This window comes from Hippoglossus stenolepis, chromosome 5 (assembly GCF_022539355.2).
Source record: "Hippoglossus stenolepis isolate QCI-W04-F060 chromosome 5, HSTE1.2, whole genome shotgun sequence".
Lineage (NCBI taxonomy): Eukaryota > Metazoa > Chordata > Actinopteri > Pleuronectiformes > Pleuronectidae > Hippoglossus > Hippoglossus stenolepis.
Window position 1 is genome coordinate 14632049 of NC_061487.1, and position 19977 is coordinate 14652025.

At 41.8% G+C, this 19977-nt stretch overlaps 3 protein-coding genes across 4 annotated transcripts; 2 read left to right on the forward strand and 1 right to left on the reverse strand.

Moving 5' to 3' along the window:
* The first annotated feature begins 545 nt into the window (after nt 1–545).
* On the forward strand, nt 546–4726 carry commd4 (COMM domain containing 4). Its single transcript, XM_035156942.2, has 8 exons — nt 546–633; nt 908–979; nt 1098–1163; nt 1250–1289; nt 2145–2264; nt 2919–2999; nt 3128–3304; nt 3413–4726. Exons 1-8 carry the CDS (start codon nt 631–633, stop codon nt 3451–3453), a joined length of 600 nt encoding a protein of 199 aa, XP_035012833.1. The 5' UTR covers nt 546–630; the 3' UTR covers nt 3454–4726.
* Nucleotides 4727–4903: 177 nt separating this feature from the next.
* Nucleotides 4904–9960, forward strand: neil1 (nei-like DNA glycosylase 1). Its single transcript, XM_035156941.2, has 10 exons — nt 4904–5141; nt 6018–6491; nt 6574–6693; nt 8501–8603; nt 8682–8781; nt 9058–9179; nt 9263–9290; nt 9395–9465; nt 9550–9754; nt 9838–9960. Exons 2-10 carry the CDS (start codon nt 6037–6039, stop codon nt 9882–9884), a joined length of 1251 nt encoding a protein of 416 aa, XP_035012832.2. The 5' UTR covers nt 4904–5141; nt 6018–6036; the 3' UTR covers nt 9885–9960.
* On the reverse strand, nt 9914–19135 carry man2c1 (mannosidase, alpha, class 2C, member 1). 2 transcript variants are annotated; one of them, XM_035156937.2, is made up of 26 exons: nt 18924–19134; nt 17861–17986; nt 17656–17779; nt 17479–17549; nt 17202–17379; nt 16904–17093; nt 16145–16251; nt 15926–16036; nt 15732–15824; nt 15530–15646; nt 15354–15449; nt 15108–15253; nt 14253–14376; nt 13470–13591; nt 13280–13365; nt 12819–12965; nt 12643–12722; nt 12464–12558; nt 12274–12378; nt 12032–12188; nt 11802–11945; nt 11121–11230; nt 10934–11013; nt 10698–10840; nt 10510–10613; nt 9914–10421 (listed from the first exon to the last, which is right to left on the reverse strand). In XM_035156937.2, the coding sequence occupies exons 1-26, from the start codon at nt 19022–19024 to the stop codon at nt 10310–10312; spliced, it is 3069 nt and encodes a 1022-aa protein (XP_035012828.1). In that variant the 5' UTR covers nt 19025–19134; the 3' UTR covers nt 9914–10309. The 2 variants fall into 2 exon arrangements, 1 of the variants encoding a protein (XP_035012828.1); XR_004696842.2 differs by lacking the exons at nt 9914–10421; nt 10934–11013; nt 11121–11230 and having other exon boundaries at nt 18924–19135.
* Nucleotides 19136–19977: the final 842 nt, after the last annotated feature.

Here is a 19977-nt window from a genome sequence, read left to right on the forward strand (position 1 = left end):
CGGTTTATTTCATCCATAGATGATTCAAATTCTGCAACTTTCTACCATTTCCCCAGAGGGAACAGGGAACTAAAAATCTGATAATTATATCACAAAGCAGAACCGAGTCTTTAACTCATCCCGGCACTCCAGTCTTACTTCAAAATTTTTTAAATTTAATTTGTCGATCCAATTACTAAAATACTGTTGAGATGAGACGTAGTTTCTTCAGGTGAAACATGACACATCTCAAGTGTGTGTGTCGTCACAATGAGTAATACAAAAGCACAGTAAATATTGTAGTTTGGTGCAGGTGAATTCTATTTTCAGTTTTATTTGTCTGCTTTTATTGATATGAATGTGATGGGAATAAACTACAAGTGACTGGATTGCACACAGGCGCTATGATGAAATGTGACCAGATACATGTGTGTTGTGTTGACTGGACACAAAAAGCACATTATAAACACATGATGAATAATTAATGCATTATAAAACCCTTTTCTGTACAAACTATTTTTAAAACCCGAGTTCCTCATTTCATCTGACATCACTTGTGTCTTTAAGGAGACGCACCCGCTCCTCCCTCGTCCAATCAGATACGAGAAACTTCTTCCTGCTCACTTGCAGCTGCTTAGCTGACTGGTCGTCATGGTAAACACGTCCAATAATCGTTTTATTTAACGCTAGTTTGCGTGTTTGTGAATAACAGTACTTATTTGGGAGTTAAGATATTTTAGTCGCACGATGTACAAGTGTCTTACTTAACTATTCAGCTCAATACTGTCAGTGTTGAGTCAGGAAGAGCTAGCAGGCTAAGCTAGCAGGCTAAGTGGCTAGCACCCTGGAATGTAAATACTCAGCCTGCCTCGTTTTACCTGAGGACTCTGTCACAGCTGATCGTGTTGTTATGTCTCGTCTGTTGTAGCGGTTCCGCTTCTGTGGAGATCTGGACTGTCCAGACTGGGTGCTGGCCGAAATCAGCACATTAGCGAAAATCGTGAGTAGTCCCAACAGATTGTGCACGTAATCAATAAAACCATAATACTCTGCACGTGTGTTTTTTTCTTTTAATAATACGTGTTTTCCTCTGCCTTGTGATTTTTTTTTTTTCACAGTCTAGTGTCAAGATGAAACTCCTGTGCGCTCAAGTGCTGAAGGATTTACTTGGGGAGGGAATTGATGTAAGAGTTAAATATGTACTATTCATTTGTACATACTTTCACATTTCACCCACACTGATGCATGCTGTCTCCCTCTGTTGTTTTAGTTTGACAAGGTGGCAAAGCTCACTGCAGATGCAAAGTTTGGTAAGTGTCTCTTCTACTGCTTATATCTTTACTACATCTACAACTTCTATAAGGTGCTAATACTACAGTCTGCAGACACATGACACTTCATCCACTACCCAGCTCCAAGTGTTACCTTTTGTTTAGTTTGTTTTATCACTTTATGTATGCACTGTTTTTATTACAGCTTCCTTTTCTTTTTTTTGTTGATATTTTGTCTTAATACACATTTTTGTAAATGTTTGCTGTGAATCTAGTATTCTAGGTTTTCTAAAGATAAACCTTATCTTGTATTTTACTCAGGTAGAAATAGCAATACAGCAATAATAGCAGTGCTATTAGTACTCTAATACAAATAAAACTTGAATGCAAGTTTCAATAAAACTTGAAACTTGCATTCAAAATCTCACTTCAGCAAAAGTACTGAGCAAAACATACATGTGAATTTGTAGAGTAACGTGTTTCAGTATTAAATGTTAAAGTACACATTATCCAGCTGTGAGTATTATGTAATATTTTTGCATTATAGCGGATGCCATAATGTTTGAGCAGTGTTTACTGTAGATTGTCAAGGAGAAGCTACTTTTTATACTTTATGGGGTAAATAAAAATGATTGTGTTTTGTATGTAAAGTTTAAATCAACATTGAAAATAGTAACTACAGCACTCAAACATAAAATATAGTGAAAGAAAAGTAGAACAAAATCAAGTACAAGTAACACAAAATGTTATTCAGCACAGTACTTCACACAAACAGCACTTCTCAGTTACATTATTGTACTACTGGTAATGCCTTTAAATTATTTATATACAAGCCTATAAAACTATTATACTTCCATTAAATATATTCTTACATAACATGCACTTATCTTGCAGAGAGTGGAGACATCAAAGCCAGTGTGGCGGTGCTCAGCTTCATTTTCTCCAGTGCAGCAAAGCATGATGTTGACAGTGAGTCACTGTCCAGTGAGCTGCAGCAGCTCGGTCTTCCTAAAGGTTAGTCCACTGGAGCTCTCCATGTTTAGTACAAAAAAGTGGTCACACATACACACAAACCTCTTTCTGCCAAGAGCAGTGCACCAGGACTAATGCCAAACGGGTTGTTACAGCAGAACAAAGGTGGGAAAACATCATCTGACCAGTTCTTTTTAAAACTATTAATCATATTTCAGAGCAATGTTGGCATGAAATATAACTTATTTATCAAACTGGTGTAGCTGTCAGACAACCAAGGGCTCCTGAATACATAGATAAATGCAAAACTTTATACATAAATAAATACAAAAAAAAAAATGTCTCCATTTCCAGAAACATAAGAGTCTTAAATCACAGCCTATTGTGTTATTGTCTGAGGTTATTTCACTGTATAATATACTATTGTGTAACTTATATGTGGCACCACTGTATTCAGCGGGTACTTGAACAATGACTGTCCTTGATGGCTGTGTGGGTGGTGTGGTGCTTTGTTACTTTGGTGCATGAATAATACAATCAATTCTCTGCCAGCTTGCGATTGTATTTTCTTTTCTCAGATATTGTGAATAGTTGTTTTGATGTTGATGTCTCTTTATTGTGCAGCCTTAGAACTTTTATGTGATTATTCTAAAAATAAATCCTGACTATTAATTACACACACACTCTGCCTTTCAGAACACACAACGGGACTCTGCAAATCATACGAAGACAAGCACTCGGCGCTGCAAGACAAACTACGAGAGACGAGCCTGAGATGTAAGATGTTTCTGTTTGTTTAGCCCTTTTCAAAGAGGGAAGACGAAACTTGCTGATGATGTCCGCGGCCATTTGAACGAGGCTGCTGACCGAAGCAGCCACTAAATCTGCTCTGTACTGCATTTCAGTGGGACGGCTGGAGGCAGTTTCCTGGCGGGTAGACTACACTCTGAGCTCCAGCGAGCTGAGGGAGGTAAACGAGCCAGTAATTCAGCTGAAACTCCAGACACAGGGAGCAGAGTCAGGCTGCACGGACACGACCGTGGTCTCGGTTTCTGCTGACAAGTTCAGAGTGTTGCTTGCAGGTCAGCTCTCCATCTTGTCAAATCACAATTTACTCAAATTATTCTCAAAATAATTATATTCGGCAGGATTGTGTTGTGGTAAATCTTTTCTCATGTTTGTTTCCACAGAGCTCAAACAAGCCCAGGCTATGATGAATGAACTACAATGAAGTCTAACCTCGATATCTGAAGAGCTGGACATAATCGGTGCTGATAGACTGCCAGAAGTGCCATGCATACATCTTGTACAGCCTAATTTGTTTTTGTATGAATGTAATGTCAAAGGTTAAAGCTAAGGTTGGTAATGCAGGACAAGCTAGCAAGAGCAGGCTACACTTTGAAAAAAGACAACAGATACATCCCACTCCATCCCATCAGCACTATCGTCAAAGCTACGCCCCCAAAAACACATGAACACTGCCTGACAACTGCTAGAAGCCGACTTGTGTGTGACTCGCTTGCCATCTTCAGGCTATAGTCTCTGCTTGAGGGGTGCATGTCTCCCCGGCTGAAGACTCTGGTCATGCGCAGCGAGAGCACGGGCAGGGTGCTCGCAGACAGGCAGGTCAGTTAAAGCCATTTTCAGACATGAACTCTGGAGAATGTCTGCACAACTGGCTCCGGACTTTCTCTGGAGTTTGCCTTTTCACACATGAACAATGAAGCGGGAGATTCTCTGCACTGACACGTTCACAACAACACAGTAATCTGCGCAGAGCGTTCAGGTGAGAGATGTTCCAGCAGTATTAATTCTGCTATGGAGATCATGTGTTTTTGTTTACAGCACATCGATACTGGCGTCAGCTCTTATCACAAAAAGTTCTCTTGACATCATCGTTGGTGCCTTCTAGGTGTGTGGCACTACTTTTTCATCCTGAGATATTTGTTTCCCTTTTTGTTTTTAGTTTCATTTTTGTGTCCCGTGTTAGAAACGTCATTAACACGTCCACTCGCTTGCAGAGGATCTCCTACTGTATTCACTCATGGTCTCATTTGGACAGCACCCTGTTTTTTCTGCTAGGGGGCCGGCCGGAGACACTCCAGAGAAAGTCTTGAGCCTCTCGCTTGGACATTTGCGTTCTTACTTACAGCCCCTCTGGAGAATGAGAGGAGATTCTCCGCAGTTCAGTGCATGGCTGACAGTTTGGCTATCTGTACTGGCTATGGCTATATTTGATGCCTATCGGGATGTGAAGAGGATAAAGATAAAAAAGTGTTTCAGAAACAAAATACCAACCCTACCTTTAAGTCAAAGGCTCATTCCTCTTTTAGAATGACTGATATTTAGCTGTATTTTATTACTACGTGAAAAAGAACTGCTGAGAATGTTTCTGAACTAAATGGACCATTTATAAAATATTGCTAGATAATTTTTATTTGAATCATGTTGATGATTTGTATGTTACCATGGTTTGATCAGAAATAAACTGTAAAACCTGGAAATATTTGTATTCTTGCTCCAGATGTGCAGCGCCTACATTTCCCATCATGCATCGAGCTGCTCTGTTTGCTTGTGCTGTGTCTCTGTGGAGCCTTTACTGAAATAACTGTTTTCATCGAGTTGCAGATCGCGACACAAACATCCATCTGAATCACTTGTGCTGAGTTTATATGCAAATAACGAGCACGAGAGTTCCGGAGATCTCGCGATATTTCGGTGGATGAACCTCGGGTGGTGAAGTTACACAACACAACGTGTTTGGTAACGATCACGTAATGAAAACGTTTGGTTGAGTAACATACCTGCACATGTCCTTCAGCACAGTGCAGGGACAGGGTAGTTTCTGCAGGTTTGGATCATCACACACTTTCCTTCTGCACATCTGAAATCATCGTCGGGGTCTATTTCCTGGTGTGGGTAGGTTGTTCGAACCTATGACCTTTCAACTCAGGAAACAGCCTGCTTTTAAATGTTTGTTATGATCACCGGTTCTCTTTTCCATTCAATTGTAACATGAGCGATGCAGCAATATGATGTTTATTTGCTCACGAAGTTAAATGATCGACCACTTGCACGCATGGTGTTTGTGTTGGTTTTAAATCTGTTGTGTAATAACGTGAAGTCAGCTGTGTGCACTGAACGTGTTGTGTAGTCTAACAGTGAAAGACTTTTGTGTCTCAGCCTGGATGTGTTTTCATTTTTGATTATTCATTCATTCAGATTGTTAGTTGTTTTTTAAAAGGGAAATAATTCTGCAGGGAAATATTGAAGTTTGCATTTCTAATACGTTGTAGGTATAAATGAAGAACTAGAATGGCACTCAGTAGAGTACATACCTCCCCCAGGCCCAAAAGTCTCATTATGAAACCACATTAACTAGATTCTTATTTAGATCTCGAACAATATGTCTGAGTTTTGTTTGTCATCAAGGTTCATTAATTATTCCCTGAGAAATCAAAGAGAATATGGAAAAATGTCCTATCTCACAATTTGAAAGAAAGTGAAAATAAATTAAAAGGATCCACCCCCTGAAGATCCACACTACAATTTCATAAGTTCTTCCTCGGGTCATGCACCACCCTCCACAAAATCACATAGAAATTGGTTGAGTAGCGTTTGCGTATTCCTGCTAAATAACTAATAAATAAACGATAACGTCAGCTCTTTGGCAGAGGTAATTAAAAGCTGTAAATTTCAATTTGTATCATTTCAAATGTCCATAGGTTGTTAAAAGATGTGGCCCTGGATGTGATCGTTTGGGATTTATTTTCCACTCTTATATTTTCTCCACAGCGTCATCTGTTCCAACAAAATGCCCGAGGGACCGGAGCTCCACCTCGCCAGCCTCTATGTGAACAAAATGTGTAATGGGGTGGTGTTTACTGGAGCGGTCCGAAAATCTGAAGTCAGCAAGAGCCCTGAGGTGCCCTTCACCTGCGAGGCCTACCACATCACAGCTGCTTCCAGAGGGAAGGAAGTGAAGCTCACGCTGACGCCAGTAAAGAGCGATCATCCCAAACAGGGAGTGCAGACAGAACAGGCCGACCAGCCCATGGACATCGTCTTTCGCTTTGGGATGTCGGGCTATTTCCGCTTCACCACAGACGATGAGTTACCCAAACACTCCCACTTGCGGTTTTATTCCAAAGAGACGCCGTGCAGAGTGCTGAGCTTCGTGGACACACGCAGGTTTGGCAGCTGGCAGCCCAATGGGACTTGGCAGCCTGACAGAGGACCATGCATCATGTTTGAGTACAAAAGCTTCAGGTTGGTCTTCCTGAGAGTGTCACATGTCACCCCGGTTCAGTCAAAGTAGCACTGGGTCACTGACAAGTTAATTTTCCTGCAGGGAGAATGTTGTGTCGCATCTGTCTGACCGGGCCTTCGATAGGCCCATCTGTGAAGCCCTGCTCAATCAGAAGTTCTTCAACGGCATCGGGAACTATCTGAGGGCTGAAATCCTTTTCAGGTAATTAACATGTAAAACCTGCAGAACTACACAAATGTTCCTTTTATTCAGTCCTGTATTATTGATGCACAGATACAGCTACTGAATAAAAAATGGAGAAAGCAGAGTTTAAAACAAATTTCCAGCCAAATGAAAGAGATTGAAATAGTAGAATAAAAGGGGTCAAGAGATTAATAGAAATATACAGGATGCATCTGTATTTAAAACAAAAAAAGCAGAAGCATTTATTCTCAGTCCCAGATGCATCAGGGAGAGCAAGTTGATGAGCTGCACAGAAAGATAAGTTGTATTTCCATCACCAAATCTAAACTGTCCTTGCAAAAAAAAAGGAGCATTATAATCTCACCAAGTTACAGTGGCCACATAACATTAGTCTTCACGTGGAGCTTCTCTATTGGACAAATATATATAAACCTTGGCTCGTTTCTCAAAAAAAATGTTTTTCTTGATTATCTGTCGCCAAGAAAGTCGGTGTCCTCCCACAGAGATATAATGAAACTTCCTCCCGTTGTAATCTGTCTGACTCCCTAACTCATACTTGGGTCCCACGCATACTGACGCATGGAGGAGTATGTGGTGAATCTGACTTAAGGCTATGTACGTTCATTATTGTTTAGCGAGCCGCCAACATTTAAGACAAGAATAAAACAAACTTAACAAAATAGACCAAAACTATTAACAGTTCCATAACAATTTAGTTTAAAACCCCAAATATTCTGCTAACAATCAAATTAGATAAACAGCAGCAGATCTTTGATTTTGAGAAGCAGGAAGCTGGGATTCTTTGACATTTTTGTTATTGAAGACTCACAATTTATCATGCGTCAAACTATCTGTTACGCAGTATATGTACGACAAATACTTGAAGTGAATACAGTTCTGATACCAGAGCAATTCCAATGAGTTCCACACAGTGAGTGGTACAGATGTCAAATCAAGTTGAATCAGTATTTGGAGAAAAGAAAGTTGGATCAGTGCATTTCTTATCAGTATTATAGTTTATGATCGTTCAAAGGGAAACAATGATATTTCTGAAGATCTCCTCATGGGACTAGTTTGCAGCTGGATTACATTGCCAGATGTAGTTTGAGGTCACAAAGAACAAAAACTACATAAATCAGGCAAACTTAATTTGTGCTGCATTTGTTTATACAAACAATGTAACACAAAGTGCTGCACAGAATAAAGGCATTCAAAAAGCAACTAGAATTGCACTTAGTAGAGCACATACCTCCACCAAGGTCAAACGGTCCCAATATGAAACCACATTTCAATTCACCAAATTATTCTCTGAGATTTGAATTGAACGAAATATTGAACACTCTTATTTGGATCTGCACCAAATTCGAATGGGTTCTTCCCTGACCCGACCACGTCCTTCCACTACAGCAACCCTGCTAATCAACGCACAGAGTAACAATATTAACAGGATCTTCAAAAGGAAAAGTAAAAGATCACTGTCCTGCATATACATAAGAAAGAAAGCCTGGTGCCAACAGACCATTGTCAGAAGTCATTTACCTTCACAGGATGAGGGTTGTTTTAGTGCTTTTATGTGATGGTTAAAGACTCAGGGTCAAACTTTCTGAGGTTCTATTTGTTTTGTTTTTGTTGAAAATGACCTCAACATGGCACCAGCTCTCACGCTTTCAAGGTTGTTTCCTCCGATTCGAAATGAATGGTTTCTTTCACTCCTCCGTTTCTTGCTTCCCGTGGGGAGGCATAATGATTCAGAAACTGAAGACAAAAGAGTCTTGTTGTTTTACAATGGAAGGAGTCTTTAGTTGAGTTTCTCTCTTTTTCGTAGGTTGAACATTCCTCCCTTCGTACCCGCCCGGACTGTATTGGAAGGCCTTGAGTCAGAAGATTTATGCGACAGTGGTGACTGTGTGAAAAATGAGAATACAAAGGTGAAGGAGCCCACACAATCAGACCCTCACACGTTATCGCTTAACGTTTTTTAAACACTGCCTCTGTTCACGTTCCAGAAGAGCCCAGACAGAGCAAAAACAAGGGTGGTGAAGGAGGAGGAGGCGGCGGACCTGCTCAGACTGTGTCATACAGTCCCTCTGGAGGTGGTGAACCAAGGTGGGTTGTACTGTTAACTCCATCAATCAAATTTTATTTCAATAGCCCATATCTACAAATCACAATTTGGCTCTTGACAAGGTGCGACATCCTCCTTAACCTGAGGAAAACTACCAAAAAAAAACTGTAGAAACCTCAAAGTCGCGTAGATAGATGTCGTGTGGAGCAGAGTCAATCACTACTCTGTTTGCTTTAATCTCCAGTGAATGGCTTCTCCCTCATGTAGAGATGACGCAGTTTGATTCCTGTGACACCTCCTCTGGTTTTTTGATTTAGGGGGAAAAGGCTATGATCCTGAGAAAGCGGACTACTCTGACTTTAAGGCATGGCTGCAGTGTTACTACGTTGATGGAATGACCTCTATCCGGGACCACAATGGCAGAACGATGTGGTTCAAAGTGGGTTTAAGGAGGGTTTTATGTCCTAATCTCTGAAACAATATTTAAAGTATCACTGATAATGATTTGTACTTCATCTCCAGGGTGATCCAGGCCCCATGGCTCCTAAAGGTATGAATCACATTGAAAACACAGAACTGAGCACTTCAGATGAAATTTTTTTCTGAGAACAAAGCATCTGACTCATCTGACGTCATCTTTTCTGCTCATCGTAGATTCAAAGTCACCCAAGGCAAAGAAGAGAGTAAAGAAAGAAGACGACCACGATTACACACAAAAGAAAAAGGTATTAACAGACCTTTTTTTTTTTTTCCTCTTGTGATGTAACAAACTCTACAAACTCTCTTTAACACCAGTTTGTATTCACCAGGTGGCAAAGAGTCGCTCTGAACTCACAGCAAAGAAAATAGCGGTGAAACAGGAAACTGCTACCAAAACACCAAAGAAAGAAAAGGATGCACGTCCTCAGGAAGCCAGAAGAAAGAAGGCAAAAACACGGAGTGTAAACACAGCTCAGCGTGAAGAGAGCGAGAATGCACGTAGGCGGAAGAGCAGTCCTGCAGAGACGACTGCAGGTGAGTTCTTCATGTTCTTGAAACAAGTTGTTTTTCTACTGTGGGAATTTTGAATGTTAATAAAATAGTCCTTCTTGTTGCAGGCTCGCAGAGGTGGAGCAGCAGAGTTACCAGACAGAACAGCAAATAAAGATGGGAAAAAGATGAATGGACGCAGAATTTTTTAATTTTGTACAATTTTTTAATAAAACCATGTTTCTACAAAAGTTCTGCAAATGTTTGTTTTGAAGTGAAGTGAAACCATTCATTTTGGCATTTCAGCAACAATGTGTACCTCAAACAGATGCGATGCCATCAGCTACTGGTTCTACCTGCAGGAAACATCTTTATTAGACTAACGGTCATTAAATTGTTGATTTGACTGATTTTATTTTCTAAATCAAACGTGCATTTCACTTGGATGGCACTCATTTAATGGGTTCCTCCCTGATCCATATTGCATCCTTTCACCAAGTTTTGTGGAAATCCGTCTAGCAGGTTTTAGTTTAATCTTGTTAACAAACAGAGGAAAACATAACCTCAGTATTCCAAACGTGAACACCCGAGGATGAATAATCACAGGATGAGGAGAAGTGAAACAATTTGAAAGGGGCTGAAGTTAAGAGCGATTCCCCCTGACGCAATGGTCGCCGTCTGGGCGGGGTCCTGTCTCTCCATGAGGTCACAACTGAAAGGAAGAGGAAACGGTTTTGCTCTCGGCAGACAACATAAAAAGATTCCAGACAGCAAGTATTACTAGAAATAACGACACTCACTGCCAGGCTTCCCTCACTGGAAGGGCGGTGCGGAGAGTTGCCGTCACGCTGCTCCCATGTGACTCAAAGAGTCGGACTACCAATGCCCCCTTCCGGTCCTCGGCCTGTTATAGTAAATGGAGTAAATAACATGAAGCAGGCTTAGTGGATTAAGTCACACTGGGTCGAGCTCGGCGTTAATTGGATACCTGCTTAACGGTTTCCAGGATGACGGCTTCGGCGCTGACAGAAAAGGCGCTCCAGGGTGCAGAGTCGGGGGTGCACTGGATTAACCTCAACGGGAAATTGAGGTTGTACGCACACTGGATTACAGAGGCATCTTGGAAGGATCCTGTCGAACACACGTAACAGATGTGTTAAAACGATTAGTTTGTCGGCTTTATATTCTAACCAATGTGTAATTTATTTTAAAGACCAGTAAGACCTGTGTGTGGCATGATTGCATATGTGAAATGATGAGTCCCCATGTCAGCGTTGGCGTTTGGGGCCTTCGGTGCTCTCAGTCTAAGACACAGACATCAACTGTTAGATGCACTGGTTATAAAACAAACTTGGTATAAGTGAATTTTACGGTCGAATGAACGTTATATAAATGTCGTGTGTGATCTCACAGGGACAGAGTCATTGTGTTCTTATGGACCGAGTAACCGTATTTGCAGTCGTTCAGCAGCGCAACCCCGAAGTTGTGCTCTGACAAGTCGGCCCACTTATGGCCCCAAACCTGGGAAAGAAACCAGGATAAGAATCAGTAAAGACGATGCAAAGGACTATGGGTAATTTCACCCTATCTTCATTCAAGAGCAGGATTTATTGATTTCATGTTCCGATTTTTTTATGCTTTCACTCAAAACCCTGCGATCTCACTCACAAAGCCCCTGCTTGTGCTCAAACTGTGCACTTGCAGTCAGCTCTTCTCACGCTGCTTCTGTGCGCGAGTGAAACATCTGCTCCCAGATTTCTCCTCTGCTTTGGAATTTTTTGTGCAACACGCCTGTTTAAATTCCTCATTGTGGGTGTGTTGGTTTTGATCCTGATGGGCAGCAGGTGTAATAACAAAGCCGTGGAGGGGGAGAGTGCATGAACCTTGTTGAAGTTACCACCCGTACGGGACTCTAAAAGAAGTAAAGCTAGGTAGAGCTACTCTCAAACTGAAAGACCAAACTCTAGAGTAAAGATAGGAATAAAAAAAAATACCAGCATTACTTTCATTCTAGCAGCATCACTGACATCTGATACCTGCGGGGATCAGTGTGAATTAAAATAACACGTTTGTTAACATCACAAGGCTGTACCTCAAATCTGGCCCAGTCCCATGAGGTGTTTCTGTGTGTGGGTCTCTGCAGGTGGCCAAACTGGATCTCATACGTGGCGTTGGGGCTGTGCACTCGCACTGGGAATTCCACCTTGAGAAACTTGTGTGACTCCGCCCACTTCACCTGAAAGTGCAACATTGTTTTTTTTTTTTTAAGGCGTTGAAGAATTCGTCTGTAGATTTCTACACATTTGGTTAATGTTGTAAAACCTCTGTGCTGAATTTGATGTAAGGACACATGGCGTCCATGACGATCGTCTGCGTGATGGTGCTTTTGTCACTGATCCTGAGGGTGAAGCTGACGCTGCCTCGCAGTCCACCTGAGGACGTCACCTGAACGGGCTGCACCACCTCCAACACCGGCTTCCTATAAAGTCAGAGTTATCATATCTATAACACCTGCAAATACACTGATGGGTCTTAAGGTGGCGTAAGACAGACGAGAGTGACACCTTGTCTGAAGATGGTAGTCCATTACATCCCAAGCATCCCAGTAGAGGGGGACGTCATCAAACATGACAAACTGGTTCCCATGGCAGCTGTCAGAGATGGCTTCTCTGAAACCAACAGAGTGAGACAGATGTTAATAGATTCATGTTAATGCTGTCGTAGATACAGATGTTTCATGGGGTTTCACAGAACCTGTTTTCATTGATCAAATACAGCGACGCCAAAGTGCCGTCTTGGTTCACGACAGTCTTTAAGATCCCGTTCTCCATGACGACAGCTCCGTTGGCCTGTGACGTCACACAGCAGCTCAGTTATTTTAGTGACATTACAACACAGCAACGTTGATGAAATGCTCTCTGTACTTCACACACCTGAACAGTGACAGAGACTGGAGTCACAGGCTCTGTGTTTGTGACGGGAGCTGAACCCACACTGGGAACTCTCACCAGAGCTGCAGAGACACGGACACAGCATCAGATATGAAGCTGCAGTCACAATACAAAAAGGCAACAACACACTGTAAACATTATAAAAAAATCAAACATACCCAGATCAGGTTCACCAGCCCCCTCCTGAGTCTGGATGACTTCATGACGCTCCCACGACAGAGAGTTGAACACACCGGCACCATTTCCTTTTGACGCCAGGGCTCCACATGCATCACGCAGCAGTGCAGTACAACCACTGCGGATATCTAACACACATTGTGATGTACTTTTAAATTTGGAAAACCACATATGTATATGCATATGTACAGGGCTTTCCACAAGGATATAGAGTAAATGGTAAATATGTACCATACTGTATATATCACTTTTCCAGTCCTATCTACCAGTGCAAGTCCCATTCATACAGCTATTCTATACGCAGTGCTTTTTCTTTTCCACACCATTCATACACACACAGGGTAATTTGGGGGTATCTATATCAGTATCTTGCCCCAGGACACGTAACATGTAACTGTATTATGTACTATGTGGTTCTGATAGTAATGGACAGAAACTGTACCTTCATAATACCTGAGTGCATCCTCCACAACCATCTCTATACAGCTGCCAGGGATCACGTCGTGGAACTGGTTTAGAAGAAGCAGCCTGGAAGAAAACAGATTGACGAAACTACTTTAAGCACAGCAACAACAACAGAGACGACAGATGTGTATATTTATCCACATCATGAAACTTTAATGGGTCTGCACCTCCACAGCTTCTGCAGCTTTTCCACCGGATACTTAAATGTGGGCTCCCGACACAGAGCCAAGCAGCTGGCTACCTCCACATCATGGAGGAGGGCCTCGCATTGACGGTTCCCTCGTTTAATCTGGATGTAAAAACACAAAAAGTATAAAGACAACTGCACTTTATACATAACCAACATTTGGTATTGTTACAATGCATAACTGCAGCATTTTTATCTCTTCATTCAGTTTTACACTTCATCTCTATTTCCTGTGTGACGTTGCAAGAATGATCCTCCATTTTTATAGTTGTTTTCATTTCTATTTTGTGGTGTTTTGTAAATATGCTTTAAAATATATTTAAATCCAGCATATTAGATGCCAACATAATACATTTTCATCTCAATAATATGTGTTTATATGTGCTAAATGTATTATACAGCGTTATTATGCACTACTGTTGTTATTTTGTCTGTTTTTCTTCTTGGGGCGGCTGTGGCTCAGGGGCTACAACGGGTCATCCACTAACCAGAAGGCCGGCAGTGTGATTCCCGGGTCCTCCACTCTGCGTACAAAAATGTCCTTGCTCCTGACGACTGTGAGCAATGTGTGACAGAGAAAGTGCTGCACAAAGATGCACTGTACGAATATGTAAATGGAAAAAACTGTACTGTGAAGCGCATTAAGTGGTCATCAAGACCAGAAAAGCTGCTCTATAAATACAGTCCATTTACCATTCTTACATTTTTCTCAGAGAGAGCCTTTTACTTTTGTTCTGCAAGTATGATTTTAATCTTGAAATACCTGCGCCTCTGTGGTGTAGGTGCCGTTGTGCAGCTCCAGGAAGAGCTCACCGCTCCACGTACACAGCAGATCTGAGTCAGCGTGAAGCTGAGAGAAAAGCTTGTTGGGAGTAGATGTCTGGACTCTGGGAACCACACAAGAGTTAGAAGTGAGCAATGTCCTCCCTGACTTGTTGTTCATTGTGACTAAAACATGACTGTATTAACTTGACATTGTAAAACAAAACCATGATGACATCAGTAGACATCACTCATATCCTTTTGAGTGGATCAGGATCCTTTTCATATCCTTGGTCTGCCGCCTGCGTGCTGACACACCCCTTTGAAATACCACAGCCCCGAGAAACAAAAGTAAAGCCATTGAACCATATGTCCCTGAAGACCAAATTATGTTATTTTTACCCTGGAGTTTACAGATGTGTGCGAGGATAATGTTTGTGTGTGTCTGTGTGTGTCGGCATGAGCGAGCGAGAGGTATGAACCGAGGCAGAGAGAGGTGGAATGAATCTCGTGCAGCTCTGAAGACAGATTTAAGAAAGTATCAAACATTACGTGGTGAATGGTGATCAGCGTTGATATTGTGTCGCAAACAAATCAACGTGTGGACACAAACATGTGTAAGAATATCGATCGATTCCTAGTGAATCTGTAGCATGTCAGAGGATGTAAATTGAGTGGGTGGTCTTTCATATGTGGCCCAGGATGGATTGTGCTCATACAGTAAAAACAAAGTGTGGCCACGTCCATCTCAGACACCTTCCAAAGAGGGCTGGGTGCATTCACACCTGTACCCTGTCTATCCTGCCAGATGTTAATACCAGGTGTGAACTCTGTCTATGTGAGAAGTGGAACTGACTTTGGAAGCCCGTCTGTGTCCCGGACCCGGTTCAGTCTGTCCAGCATGAGCTGTGTGGGTCCTCCCCCGCCGTCACCGAAACCGAACAGCACCGCACTGTGGTTGGCTCTGCCTTTGTCTTTGTTATTCTTCAATGTTTTCACAAGCTGTGGGTGGAGAATAAAAACAGGATTTGTGAGGATTGCAAATATTCTCTTCACAGACTCAACCTTCACCCTGTTATGTTTCTCAAGAAACCAGACTCACATCTTCGATCTTGCCCTTCATTTCGTAGGAATTTCCTGGTGGGAAGTGTGTTAAAACCTTGGACCCATCCAGGCCTTCCCAGAAAAATGTGTTGTGCTGTGGGAAATCAAATCAAAACGGAAAGTAAGAACTTTTTCTTTCTTTAAATTTAAGCGTGTGGTGCCTACAGTACTTACAGGAAAGGTGTTGACCAGGTTCCAGCTCAGCTTCTGTGTCAAAAAGTTGGAAATGCCAAATCCCTGCATAATTTGAGGAAGCTGGGCGGAGTAGCCGAATGTGTCCGGTAGCCAGAACTGAGGAGTAAAGAGAACTGAGTCTTATGTTTAGGTCAGGTATAATACAAAGGTAAACCCAGGATGTTTAATGAATCCTCCGCACCTCTTTACAGTGGATCCCAAACTCCTGGTTAAAAAAACGCTGGCCCTCGAGGAACTGTCTGACCATGGACTCACCTGAGGGCAGATTTCCATCCTGATGAGCAAACGGTAATAAAAAAGGGTTGAATGCCAGCAGGCCGCAGAATACAACCACATTATAATACATGTGGGATTTATTGCTGAGAGCAGTTTTACCATCTCCACCCATGTTCCTCCTACTGGAATGAACTGGCCTTTCTTCACAAAATGCTTGATCTGGGTGAAGAGTCCTGGGTACCAGCTCTTCACCCACTGGAACTGCTGAGCCTGCACAAAAAGTAAAAGAAAAAAAAAAAAAGGTTGAAACTGAAGATGAGTGCTGAAATTTCTAGAACATTTTACAGCTCATATAAAGCTACAATCGTGTGGAATTACCTGAGAGCAAGTAAACACAAAGTCCGGGTTCGTCTCCATCAAACGGATCACCGTCACCCAGCTTCTGCCACATTTACGGATGGTCTCTTCATAGGGCCACAGCCAGGCTACGGATGAAAGTCATAAAGATGAGTTATTCTATGCTGTTTCTTTTATATTACACGTTTTTCTTTCTTTTCATTTTACACAACAGCCCACAGTCCTGAAATATTACATTTTGCATAGCACAAGTCTAGATAACAGAATATAAATCGGCAAAATTAAAACTTAAATCACCTTTAAAAATTTGACTGAACCGTCAGTGACAGTTTTTGAAACTCTACAGACACAGTTGATTCACAGGATAGTGAGTTGATACTCAGCTCTACATAACATCAGAAATATCTAGAATGTCGCATACCTCCACCAACAGTCCCCTTATGAAACCACATTTAAATTCACTAGATCTGGATTTTTATTTCTGCACCAAATTGCTTCCACTCATACGTATTAGTCCTAAAAACATGGCTGATTTTTCTCATCATGTTCCATGAATTATTCTCAGAGAAATCCACAGAAATGTTGAAAAATGCTCTATCTCAGATCTAAAAAATTCCTGGATCTGCCCCGATTGGGATCCGCACCAATATTTGATGGGTTCTTTTGTGACCCATGCACACAATCCTTCCACCAAGTTTCGTGGTGCTGTGTCCAGTAGTTTTGTGGACTCCTGCCAACTAACAGATAGACAAACAAACAAACGGAGGTAAAAATGGAGACCTGAGTCTATGTGGCAGTGACCCATCGCATGGACGATGTGCTGGCTTTCTCCATTCCGCTGGCTAAAGAATTTGTGAGCCAGACTGTGTGTTCTGGGGAAAGTGCTGGGATCGGAGGGGACACAAAGGTTGACCATCTCATTCACAGTGAACAGAGCCTGGTAGCCTCGCTGCTCGCCCTCCCCTAGTTCCTGTAGAGGAAGGGTCAAGAATCCACAGGAAGTTATGTTTGCCTCAATGGAATTCCATTCTCAGAGAAAGTACCACATTGTCATGCACTGTTTTGTGTCGTGCAGTACCTTCACAATGTCAACAAGCATCTCAAAGTCAGTGAGCAGCTCCCTGACGTCACGGTTAAATATCACCAGCTCAGCTCTCTGCACAGAAAACTTCCTGTTCGGGTCTGGAGCTGCAATCATGGAGCCCTGACCATCTCCGAAAAGCCCGTTGCAGGCCATCTCTACATAAAGGGTCACGCTAGAGAAAAGGAAAACTTTAAGGTAAGAGGAGTCCAAACATTCAATAAGACACGTTGGTTACAGAAGCAGCACTGAACTCATCTTTTACTTCACTGACCTGTGCGGTTCTTCATCTTTCAGACAAGCAGAGAGGATGTAACTCGTCTTTTCACCCTCTTTGGTCAAGCCCTGCAAGTTCATACAGCATGTTACACATCGTAGTTTCATCTACACATGGGCGAAGCATAGACTACTTTAATCTAATCTAATGTCAATTTAGCTGCTAGTACATCACCTGCACTGGCTGCCCATCTCTCCACACCATTGCTTCCCCATCACTTTCCCACAGGAGGTGAACCTCTCTCCCTCTCCACGACTCAGGGATGTTCAGGGTCAACTTAAACCAGCAGGTCCACCACCTAGAACAAGCAACAAGCTTGGATTAGCGCCAAGATCTGAGGGAAGATGTGAGGGTAATAAAGTGCGGCGATATCTCTCACGTCGGTCCAAAGGTGTCGCCCACTCGATAAGGTGCAAAGTTCTGCTGGGAGGCTTCTGTGAATGTGATCCGTTTAGCAGACAGGGAGGAGGCGACGGATTCCAGTGGACAAGAGGCTCCATAGAGTCTGCAGGAAATAAACAGAATAACAAAGCAATTTACAGATCTAATTCAAGCAGAGGGGGGAACCAACACTAAAAATAAACATGACAATTTGTGACGATCTTTTATTTTCTAACCTTCTTTGAGGAACACAATGTGCTTGAGCTGTAGCTATGGAGCTCACAGTGAACAGGGAATGACTTCAAATGTGCACCTCACTATGTCAGGAGCTGTGCGTGGATGCTGAACATCTAATTGGCCCCTCAGTGTAAAAGTGGCCCCTTTATGGCCCCAGATTTAGAAAAATCCTAGATCCCCCCCTGAATTCAGGAATGAATGATCTCAATACCACTCAATAGGCTTCAGAGGATTTCTAACGTCATCAAATCTCATCAATGTATTGATTCATGTTGTTTTGAATCTAACTAGCCTCACTAACAGTCGTGCAGCTTAGCAACTAACTGCTGTATTATTTAGTCTCTTTCAACTTATTCATACATTTTTCATGCAGATGTATCCTTTTTATTTCTTTTACCTTTCTTTTCATCTTTTTATTTCTTTTAATCTGCTCTTTTCAATCTTTAATTTAGCTTGAAAATTGTTTCAACCTAAAATGAAAGTGTGCTTTCTGGTTTCCTTTGTTGTTTGAATCCACCTCTGTGTGTGAAACCTCGCCTTGTTACTTGACGAACTCTGACATCCTGTGGACACACTGCAGGGAAATATTAAACCTAGGAATGAAGGAATGAAGCAGTAAGAACGAGGAGGTCACTGTTGATTTAGCATTTGCTCTGATGTTTCTTTTCTTGCAGGCTGGTGTCCAGCCGGTGATGATCTGCACAGACACGAGCTGCGAGCTGTGCAGCTGTGATGTTCCTGATATGCATGAGTTTGACTTTAAGCAACCTTCTGCAGAAGCTTGCACAGGTGGAGACAGACACACGTTTGTTGTTGCTTCTTACCGTCCTCTCAGATTACAGTCAGTGAAATAAGTGTCCGAGACGAACTTCTCTGCTCTCTCCAGGAGGGTGCGCCTGTTCTTCAGCACGGGCTGGTGATACATATCTCCGAACCGACACACTCACACACCTGCAGGTTTAAACTACGAGCAGGATCCCAGAGTCTGCTGACTGACACCTCACCTCTCCCGACCGGAAGTGAGGAAGGGAAGCACTCTGTCGCTGCACCAGAACCAACAGGGCGCTAGATGGCAGCACTGTTCAACAACTGACTACAACGTTCATTCATTCACAGCCAGAATAGGTGAGAACGCCTCCAGTGGAGATATATCTGCTTTAAGATAAGATAAGATAATCCTTTATTACTCTCACAAAGGGGAAATTTGCAGTATTACAGCAACAAGAGTCAAAAGAGGCATCAAGTAACATGCAATACTTAAGTGCAAGAAAAAGTATAGAAAAATATGAATGGGATTAAACTAATATATACAGTGTAAAGACATGAAACATATGTGCAGTATGAGAATAGGGACAGTGAATGGATACAGGTATTATTTTGGTACTTCAACAAGTCGTCGCACACTGACAAATACCCTTCACAAAATGTATTTGTATAAGTGAAAAAAATTGAAGATTTAAATTGAGAATAATAAAAATAAATATATATATAAAATAAATATAACTACCATATAAATATTACTACTTAATATAGTAGAAAAGAAAAAAGAGATATAGATAGATAGATAGATAGATAGATAGAGATAGATAGATAGATAGATAGATAGATAGATAGATAGATGAGACAATAAATGTTTAAGATAAAAATAGGTCACTATCAGCATGATTCACAGCTAAAAAGGTGAAATAATGCAATAAAAATGACTTTTTATTCCAAAACATGATTTTATTTAATCGAGACACAAGTTATTTACACTTCTACACAAACCGAGAGACACTCTGGCACAGATAACATTTACGGAAAAGGTTTCACATGAAATGGCATCATTTCTTTCATTTTGTTTTTTAAACATGGCAAATGGGTATCAACAGTGAAAGT